The sequence below is a fragment of the Sinocyclocheilus rhinocerous genome, unplaced genomic scaffold, assembly GCF_001515625.1.
Source record: "Sinocyclocheilus rhinocerous isolate Xijiao unplaced genomic scaffold, SAMN03320098_v1.1 scaffold148, whole genome shotgun sequence".
Classification (NCBI taxonomy): Eukaryota; Metazoa; Chordata; class Actinopteri; order Cypriniformes; family Cyprinidae; genus Sinocyclocheilus; species Sinocyclocheilus rhinocerous.
In genome coordinates, this window is record NW_015653472.1 from 1,143,484 (window position 1) to 1,154,369 (window position 10,886).

At 37.0% G+C, this 10,886-nt stretch overlaps 1 protein-coding gene across 2 annotated transcripts; it reads right to left on the bottom strand.

Annotated features, from left to right (window-relative positions):
* Positions 1-984: 984 nt before the first annotated feature.
* Positions 985-2,638, bottom strand: LOC107716082 (RING finger protein 223-like). 2 transcript variants are annotated; one of them, XM_016522404.1, is made up of 2 exons: positions 2,603-2,638; positions 985-2,240 (listed from the first exon to the last, which is right to left on the bottom strand). In XM_016522404.1, the coding sequence occupies exon 2, from the start codon at positions 2,194-2,196 to the stop codon at positions 1,552-1,554; it is 645 nt and encodes a 214-aa protein (XP_016377890.1). In that variant the 5' UTR covers positions 2,197-2,240; positions 2,603-2,638; the 3' UTR covers positions 985-1,551. The 2 variants fall into 2 exon arrangements, with proteins under 2 accessions (XP_016377890.1, XP_016377889.1); XM_016522403.1 differs by having other exon boundaries at positions 2,594-2,625.
* Between the last annotated feature and the right edge of the window lie 8,248 nt (positions 2,639-10,886).

Sequence of the window (10,886 nt, forward strand, 5' to 3'; positions counted from 1 at the left end):
AGGTAGTGTCTATGGCTGTCAGAATGTCCTTTTGTTCGGACTATTTTTTTGTTCATATGCCATCAGTGTGGTGTTCTGCGTTACACATAATTCTTTTTCTTTTCTTTTTTTCTTTTTTTTTGGTCAGTTGATTTGTTGTAAATTGTACATTTTATTTGTTTGTTAATACAGTGATGGAAATATTCACAACCGTTTTGCATATTATTTTAGGATGATGTTAACATTATTATTATTATTACTATTATACAAAACATCAACAGTTACAAAGCTTTCTGCTTGCATTATCACAATTTCAAAGACTTCTCTTTAAATTTACTTGAATACTATGTTGGTGGGTTTTTTTATCTCTGTTGGTGACCAGTAGGTTTGATCTGAATCATGTCGTGCTGATTGTCCTTGTGTGATAAAGACTGTGTTCCCTCTTGCACTGGTTCAGCCTAAAATGCCTTCTGCCCTGAAAGATACAACTGATGTAAAGACTTGCATTTCAAATGACAATACAGGACTAGTTATTGCATAATAAAGCATACACTGGGAACTTTCAACTAATTGTCTTTGACTCATTTCACCTTGCTCCAAACAAACAGTTGTTGACCCATATTTTATTTCCTTCCCGCTTCATAGTTTCCTTCTCTCTTCATGGTTTAATAATGAACATCTTAACATTAGTTTATTTTAATAAAAAAACACCTGGAAGTAGGAAACTGGTAAATCATCCATATACAAAACACACACAGTGGATCAGTTTACGTGGGTGTGAGCGTGTTCACAGGACCAGTCACCGCAGGGCTTATGTTTCAGACGGTTATTCTTTGAGGCGTGTTTGTTTAACCGTCCCAGAGCAGGAAGTGATAAATTAGGGCCATGTGAATCTGTTTATCATTATTGTACCTATTAAAACTGAAAAACATTCCATGACACCATTCCTTGAACTTCCTTGTGTGGTTTACAGCAACAGTTCTTTATTTTTTGTAAACAAAATACACTTCATGGGCTGTAATACAATCAAATAAAAAATATATACATGAATGTACAAGTAAAAAACATTCTGCTTTCTTTGGATTAAGCAGCAGCCAAATGTACTGTTCTCAAGTCCAGTCATTTCAATAGAAATCTGTGCAATCATCTGGAAAAAGTTCTCAAAACAGATTTCACTCATGTTCATGTTGGTAATGCAGATTTGCCATGTTGACCAACAGAAAGCTGCTGTGACTTGCATTTCACATCATTACACTACTGACAATGGACCTTTTTTGCCCGAAAAACTGCACCAAAATTGTGACAATACTTTGTATTGTTTTTGCAAAAATGTTGTTTTGATCAATGCAAGCAGACATTTAGCCATCAATCAGTTTTGTCACACTTGTCCACGTGCTGTAAGGTGACATAATGATTCCGATACAGCTCTTCAGTCTTTACCACAGTCCTGCTGCTTGCCTTAACTCCTTGAGCACCCAGCAGGCTTTGCAAGGAGGTATGGATGTACTGTAAACTCACACCGGTCATCTTGATTTAGCAAGTCCAGTAACAATCGAGACATGTCTATCTTACTTATACGTTGACTGTGGTAGTAGAAGGTGTGGTAGTAGACATCTGCAAGTTCTGGGACGCACAACGCATTGAGCCCGTCGTGACGATGCACTGCAGGGGCCACAGAACAATCCCCAACAGCAGCACCATGAGGAATATAAATAGCAGCAAACGCTTCCAATCCATCAGTCGTTCCAGAAGCCCAAGTCGCGGTCGAGTTTGGGAAGAAGATACAGTGCTTTGTCCACTGGCCCCAATATCGACACAGATGCAGAACGCTGGCACACCTGGAATGTCTATTGGCCGCTGGTAGCACAGCCTCTCCCCGTCCAGCCACACCTGCTCCTCTTGCTGCTGGTGGACGGGCAGACTACACAGCACCTCCTGGCTGGTGGTCAAAGCCGGAGGCCCCTTTTTTGGGATGGTAGTGGGCTGGCGGCAGAAGGGGCAGGAGATTTTAGAGTTTTGGGGGTCCATGGAGGTGGTCATAATGCGGGAAAGGCACTCGAGGCAGAAGGTGTGAGTGCAGTCCAACTGTTTTGGCGTTTTGAAGACGTTGTCGTAGGTGTTGAAGCAGATGGAGCACTCAGGATGAGAGCTCACCCTCTCCAGGTCTGTTTCCAGCGGGACCACCTGGGTGTGCCACACCGCAGGGTTCGGCTCCATCTCACTGGAATATGGTCTTCCACTCTCTTACTCGTGAGGATTCACTGGAACAAGCGAGACAAACCTCTCAAAATCACCTCTAGGTTCATTCCATAGGCTCTAAACCAAAACTAGGGCACAGCTTACATTTACCGCCAGGTGATTTATGATGCATGTGGACAGCACTGAGAATAAATACACATTTATATGGACATTACAGTGCAAACAGAAATGGTACACTGAACAAGAAACCCAAGCAAGAAGATAGATTCAAAGTCATCATCATGCCTTTGTATGATGCCCTTTAAACAAATTAACTGTTACTTTGAGTTGGTCATCAGTTCTACAAAGAACTTGTTTCTGTGCATTCACTGTTACAAATTGTATTGCATTGTTTTGTTTCAAACCATTTGCCCACCTGCGTTACCTTGCTTTAGACCAGGGGTGTCAAACTCAGTTCCTGGAGGGCCGGAGCCCTGCAGAGTTTTGTTCCAAACCTGCTGCAACACATATGCCGTGTCATATGTCAGCCTTCAAATAAGGCTGAAGGACTTGATTAGTTGGATCAGGTGTGTTTAATTAGGGTTGAATCTAAACTCTGCAGGGCTCCGGCCCTCCAGGAATTGAGTTTGACACCCCTGCTTTAGACCATACACTATTAAAGTTTTTTTTTTTTCAATGGTTCTTTGAAGCATTTAATTTTTTTTTTTACTGCTTTGGAGATTACAGTTCTTGATAGTTTTTCAGATAAATATATTGGTTTCTGGGTTGATGCACCGGTACATGGTGTTTTCTAAAGATGTATACAATAAAAAGTTCTTAAAAAGGTTTTTCAGTGGTTCTTTGCTTAACTTTAGGTTCAGCAAAGAACCATTTTTCTCTGTATACACTAAAAATAAAGGTTCTTTACGTGCATCAATGGTACTATGAAGAACCTTTGTTGTTGAACAAGGTTATTGTGGAAAGAGTTTCTTTAGGTTAATAAAATGTGCTTCACAAAGAAAAATGATGGTTTTAAGAACTTCTTATTAAGAACCATGGGCCTCATTTATAAAACGTGCGTACGCACAGATTTGATCGTAGAGTGTGCGCACGCAAAAATCCACGGCAACGTTCATATTTATAAAAACGGTCTTTGACGTAGAAAAGAGCTTAGCGCCACGTCAGGGTCTGAGCAGACGTACGCACTTTTGTTTGCCCGAGTGCTACAGGTTTTTGAAAATATAAGTCCTTCTTGCCGCTTGTAAAAGATTTGGACATTGTCAGGTGCTCTTTTATAAGTCAAGGACATTAATTAGACATTTAGACATTAGACATTAGACACGTTTTCTGTGCGTACGTTCGTTCTATGAATCACACGTACGCACTTTGAGAAATGATCGTAAAATCAAATTTAGGATTCTTTCTACGCAGTATTTTATAAATGAGGCCCCATGTCTTCGCTCATTTATAGTGTCCAAAAGTTCTTGGTTTTCAGAATAACTAGAGAATAAAAAGTTTATAAGGTTCTGTGGCATTAAGTTGTAAAAAGGTTTTGGTTCTAATTATGATCTATTTTTAAGGATGTACAGAAGTTTAGTAAAGGACAAGACCGCATGAAACACCCGTGCTTACAATGTTGGTAATACACAGACTGCTTTGTTGTCCTTGTTCTGCCAACGTCAGCACTACTGTCCTTCAGAAACCCTTTCAGCACAATAAGGCTCTCTAAAAGTCATCGCTCCACTGGTCCTGGCATTTGGAGCTGAGAAGAATTTTATCAACAAGGTGACTCTAAAGCTCACTACATTGTATAATACAGTGAAGTATTTTGCACAGCCCATCCTGAGCTAAATAATATGTGCATCTAATCTAGCCCTTCTTTTAAGTGGTTTTGTACCTGCACAGGTTCAGGTGGGGGTTTGGTTGAGAGCAGATGGCCTGTTCACAAGTCCTGCAGGGCAGACCTATGTGTATGTGTGTGCATGTGTGTGTTTCTTTCTCCATCCTTGCACTGCACAATGCTCCTGTTTGTTCTCCATTATATTGGTCTGGCTTTGGCATTCCTGGAGAACAGGCCGGTGCCCAGGCAGCCAGTCTCTCAGCACTGTGTAAAACCCCCAGACTAAAAACCATGGCCTCAAGAACACCTGCGGTCCGAGTCATTTCTGTCTATCTCCTTTCATGACCTACACCTCAACGTAAAACTGTTTGACCACCATTAGTGCACGAGTTCTTTGTTATTCATTGACTCAATCGCCTCTGTTGTTCCCCAGGCAAACACACTAAGGGTTGACAATGTTCTTGACCTGATTCTCCTTCCCTGTGTGCAACGGGCCCCGATGCTTGAACTTTCACATGACGCTCTCAAATCTACAGATCCCGTTTGATAACAAGAACCATTAGGGAAGGGTTTGAAAGTAGCTCCACTACTTTGATATAATGTCTAGGTTGAAGCCCAAGGACAAAACTGCAGTTAGCTAATGCACAGATTATGTGCTTTTATCTGGGAAAGGTCATAAACGGTTTAGGTGAAGCCCTGTTGACCCCTAGATTTTGGTCTCCCTAATTTCATTTGCATATAAATGGCTTCACCAGCATTCTGTCAGTTTATTTAGTTTGGGCAATTTGTGTGCATGACTGTTTTGACATCAACAATGAAAATACCCTGAGAATTTCAAATTCTAAATGCATATTTTATCCATTGGTATGCGCATTGTACTTTGTCTTAAAATCCTTAAACTAAGTACAATTTATTGCTACCTTATTAGTTATTAGTCTAATTTTAATATGTAATTTTTAAAATTGATCTTTATTAGTCTATATTGGATATGTAATTGTTCATGCACTTTAAAAACGCTAATAATTTAATAAGAATTACACTGTTTTGAGCAAAAATCAAAATAAATATCCATTTTCCATAATGTACATTATAATGTTGAGATTCTTAAATTCCCTTGTAGTATTTAAAGCAATTTTATTTTTCTTATTTATTTTTATTTTTTAGTGTTTTATTTTCTCAACCTATTTTTTTTTCTTTCTTTTTTTAGTCTGGTTTTATGATCAGATTTTTTTTATTAGTATTGTATTGTTATGCATATGTGGAATGTAAACTCTAAAAGTTTTATCAGACCTCTGAGAACACTTTGTGTGCTCCACTTTGACTTGCAGTAACTTCACTTTACTCTCCAATATTGTATATCTTACTCTATGTTATTCTCCAGTCTTCTCAAACAAGATTAGAATCACACAATATAGGCAGTTAAAGTTAACGTCCCTTGGGGCATTGAGTAACCCATCCAGTTTTTCTTCACTTCAGTTCTATTTCCAAACGGCTGCCCTTCTGTATATCAGCCGAAGTACCGCCACATGTGGCAGACAATATTGTACATGTTCTTACCTGTTCTGATAACTTGAGCTCTAGTGTTATCCTTGTTCCAATGATTCCTCTTTTATCTTCTCATCACTTTGCCTCCCTAAGGACACAAATGCATTATCAGCTCTGGAGCTGTCAGCAATCCTTTTGATAATGTAATGTCCTCCTCTTAGGAGTCTGTTAAAAGTGGAGCTGAATGCAGGTGGGCTGCCGGTGCCTGTCGCGCTCCTTCTCAGTGTCTCGTGTCCACTCTTCGTGTCCACTCTCACCTGCCTCAATTTATCCACTCTCTTTCAGCACTCGCTATGGAAATGACACTGATAGGCAGGAACAATAACATGGCCTTGAGGGAGTGCCAGAGACGGGGGAGGCGGAGGGTTGGGATGAAGGAAAGCATATTCATAGTATAACATTTCCATTCTCTTCATTTGCCCATCCTCTTTTTTTCTTTCTCTGTTGTTCAATCTTCCCCAATCGTTTCCCAGCATGTTGCATACTTTTATATAATCTGATTGGTTACACTCTAAAAAATTCTGGGTTAAATATAACCCAGCGCTGGGTTAAAAAGGGACAAACCCAGCTATTGGGTTGTTTTGACCTAGCGGTTGGGTTCAAAACAACCCAACCGCTGGGTCAAAACAACCCAATATCTGGGTTTGTCCCTTTTTAACCCAACGCTGGATTATATTTAACCCAGCATTTTTTAGAGTGTAGTATTATTACTTCCTGGAATTTCAGAAAATACCAACACTTACTTACAATTGGGCATTTCACTAACATTTTATCTTCACACTTGAAACTACCATAGTCAGTACACATGCCTTCAGAAAGTTGTCTGAAGATGTCAATATCTTTTAAATGTCGGTACAGTCTTGTGCACATGATAAAGCTACAAAAACAGTGCCAAAGCAAACATTATAGCCTTAGAGAAGGCTAACACTTGAATGGTTTTCTGTGTATATCTAATTAGCATCTCATTTTTGAATGAGGGTTATTGTCATTATTATTATATGTATAACTGATCTGTAAGATATTATATGCATGAATTAAGCTAGGGCTTCTTTATTTGAGTCTTTAAACGTCTTTAAAAAAAGTTTGTTACTGGTTAGCATTAGACAAACAAACAATGGCAACAATAAAATCATGAGGTAGGCTACCATTTACTTTTACTGTGATTTGCCACTCTAGTTTTGGTTACATTGTTATAAGGATAAGATGGAAAAATTGATAACGCATCATTAAACTGAGCTGTTTGCTTACATCTGATTTTATGACATTATAAGATGTTATGCGAATTGTCAGGGATACCTGCAACTGCTGACTTTCTTGTACTGGTTATAGAGCAGCTTAAGCACAACACAGTATCTGTTCATGGCAAAAAGAACTGGTTAAGATCATGTTTAGTCAGGAATTCAATAAATTTAGTTTACACAATACGGAAGCCAGACAGTTGACAATAATTTAAAAAATGAGATGACAATAATCAAAGCCAATCACATAGAGATCATCTCTAAAAGAATATTCAATACATGAATACCCTTTATTTGTGAGTCAACCTGTAGGAAGTAAACAGACAACGACAACAAAGTACTTAGAGTGAGTCAAACGGATGGTAATCTGTTCATCTAATATAACCTAATCCCCAATAGTCAATATCAAGTGCTCCACTTTCGGACTCTTGTCATTCCTCTGCATCTCATTCCACAGGAATGTGGAGAATGCATGACCGATACTTCTCTGATGGTCTCACATGATCACACAACAATGCTTGCCCAATTACCTGTGAAACACTGATGAGGCTAAATAAAGGCAGTTCTGACTCTAGAGCTGACTTTAAATCAGTGGTGAGTAACATGAACACCTTATAATGCAAGAAAGTAATATTCTTTCTCAGAATAGTTTGCAGTAACATGCTGCTATTTAAATCTTTAGTCAACTGAAACCATCCCTCTAAACGTGTTTTAAATTCAGTTTGTGGATTATTGTGGATTTATGTGGATTGTGTGTTAAAATATGAATGCTATTTCTTTTTTTTTTTTTTTATCATTTCTGAATTTATTTGCCCCTGATTTACTATCATGATACTGAATGATGAGATAAGATGTAGTTACCTAGATGTGAATCTAAAAATAGTCTAAATATAGCAATCTACAGCTAAATAGGTAATGATGGTTGTTAACATTTAGTGCACTTTTTCTTTTATGAGTAGAAAAACTTTGGGAAAACCCCTTCTTACTCTAATGAGGATAAATGATCCTTTCCTCGTAGTAATTCATTTCACAATTAATTACCAAAATGAATTACACTTGTTAAATATTTCCCCTGGGGTCCAAAGTTAAGCCCTCTGTTCTCCAAATGTGCTTCAGTGAGTCAGAGGTGCATGTTTGGCATGTCTTGTGATCCACTGATCCACATGATAATATAGTAGGCCAATCTGATAATATGGAGAAAATTATTTATGGACCACATGTTCACCTTTGTCAACCACACAAAAGAATACATTACTGCTGCAGAAGGTTGAGGTACTTGTTGCTTTGTCATGCATGTGACTATGCGTCCAACCAAAAACAGCATGTGGCTCAACAGCTTCAGAGTCGAGGGGGAGTGTGTGTGTGTGTGTGTGTGTGTGCATGATGTTTACTGAAACAGATTCTGACCCGAGTCTTTACTGGAGTAATAAAACTAACGGCTGTCCCCCTGCCCTACAATACCACATAAACTCCACATACCCTAGTAAAAAAGTAATATATTTAAAATACATTAATTTCATACTAAGTATAGTGCAAATCTATCAACATATTTACTAACATATATATAGACTTACTGATATAAAAAATTATAATTAAACCTTATTTGGAGTACTGCACATTTCTTAATATTAAGCCTAAAACATGTTCTAATGTTACTTTTGATGAGGATTGTATGATCTTTGAATAATATCGATCTTTAAATGCAAGATGTACCTGAAGTATACTTGCAATAGTTCCACTTTAGCACAATCAAATATACTTCAGTATATCTTTAGTTGGACCACTTCCACACAATTAAAGTGCATTAATTACAAAATTAGTTGTTCCAGTTTAGCAGACTTTAAGTACACCAGTTTAGTATACTAAAAGTACAATTATTTGTATTAAGTACATAAATATGTAAATGTATTTGGAGTGTACTTAGCATGAAATTAATGTATATACATTTTAGTATATTTATTTTTCACTAGGTTAGTTATGGACACCAATCTAGATTTCCGTTAAGATGCCCTTGATATTCTGACAGCAGAGGACCAGCAGTGTAATATCTATTAACTAGAGATGTGTGAGGACAAGGACTGCTGTGACCCTTTTAGAGCTCATTTGATTTTATTGATGATTTGGATTGAATTGCACTTCACTGGAAAAAACAAAAATGAAATGTTTAATTGGATGTTATCAAAACACTTTCATAAAAAATAGTTCAGGGTCAAAGTTTTTTGTTTTATAATACGCAAGCTGGAAATCATCACGTTTTGTCATATGCACTTTGGCCTAAGTCTAGTGTATCTCATGGCAAATTAAGCCATAAACTTCTTTTTACTTCTAGTCTATAAGTATGTTGTTCACTAATTAATGTAATTTTTATTTTAAAATAAAATATTCTTGGTCTACAAACATCAAAGTGGTTGTTTTGGTGTGTATAGAGTGGTGCAGGTATGACATCAGAACCCGGAAGACAAATTCGCCTCCGGTTCCTTCGAGATTTTGACCTTTTGTTCTACAATGCAAACTGCACACAGCTATACCGAAAATATGAATTTTATGTTTATTTTTGAAAACGTATGTTTATACTAAGTAACTAGAAAAGTCAATTTGGGGTGTGAGTGTGTGCAGTTTATGTTGTAGAACAAAACGTCAAAGTATTGTCAAGTTATGTTTACCACAGACTTTATTTTACTCATAAATAAACCCCATTATAAAACCCCATAGGAAAATCTCGAAGGAACCAGCAGCAAATTAGTCTTCCGGCTTCTTAGGTCATACCTGCACCACTCTGTTATGACACTCCATTTCCACATGTGCACCTGGAGCGTTTTCAGCATTATCCAGCTTTACACCCAAAGTTACTGTTCTGTAACTTTTCTGTATACTGTTCTGAGGTAAAAGCCGAAAAGTCAAATTCAAGCAACACCCTGCCGCCAGGATGTTGCTTTCAAAGGAGTAAGTAGAAGGTATCCATTTCTGGCACAAATCTAAAACAACAAAGAAGGAGTATTCATTATTTATAAACAGTGTTGGGAGTAACGCATTACAAAAGTAATAATATTACAGTAGTATATTACTTTTTGCTGTAACGCAGTAATATAACGCATTACTAATCAAATTTGGGTAATATTATTACTCGTTACAATCTCAGTAACGCAAGTTACAGCAACATATTTTAACTCAAAATTAAGTGGTGAATTTACCAACACCGCAAAACAGCACCAGAAAGTAACTCAAAAGTAGTGTAACGCATTACAATTCAGAGACAGTAATATTGTAATGTAACTAATTACTTTCAAAAGACAGTAACTAGTAATATATAATGTATTACATTTTGGAAGTAACTTGCCCAACACTGTTTATAAATATTAAAACCTAGAATAATTATTTATTATGTATTATAGTTCTAACTGTAACAATCACAATCTTTTTATCTTTTAATCTATTTATCTATTTATTTGTTGTTTGTTTATTTTGGATAAGGATTCATGACAGCGACTCTTTTTTTCTTATTATTGGTAAAGTACTATTTGACTTCACTTTGGTCTGTCACAGTTAAAATTACAGTATTTAAGCAAACTATATAAACAAAAATGGTCATATATGCATTTCTGGTTCACTATTACCATGGCTCTAACGTAAACATGATGTTCAAAACATGCTAAAGCACTTTCTGAGTGTAGCAGAATTCAAATTGTAAAATCATTATTTTTTTGCATGTTCAGTTGCACATGAATTCCAGCATTATCACATACAGGTACAGTTTTGACAGTTTTTGAAAAATTCCCCACAAACTGGTCTGGTAGTTATACCTGCACAGGGACAGACACCACAAATACAGGTATGGCTTGTTAAGGGGTGGTTTAACCTGAAATATCTGACCTATAGTAACCAAACAGTTTTGGGTTTAAACCCTCCAATTGATGCCTCTTTACCTATTGAATCACACAGGTATAATTGTGTATATATGTATATATAGTTTTGTATGTTTTAGGCTCCCTATACTCTCAACCTTCACAGTACATTTTAATTCAGTTGCACATTTGAAATACATGATGAATTTACAGAATGTCACTTTTTGTGTAATTTTTGCTCATAACCCTGGTTGAGTCAGAAAG

Bases quoted from the DNA above. Each gene is read 5' to 3' on its own strand.
- LOC107716082 (XM_016522404.1), bottom strand. From the start codon at position 2,196: ATGGAGCCGAACCCTGCGGTGTGGCACACCCAGGTGGTCCCGCTGGAA.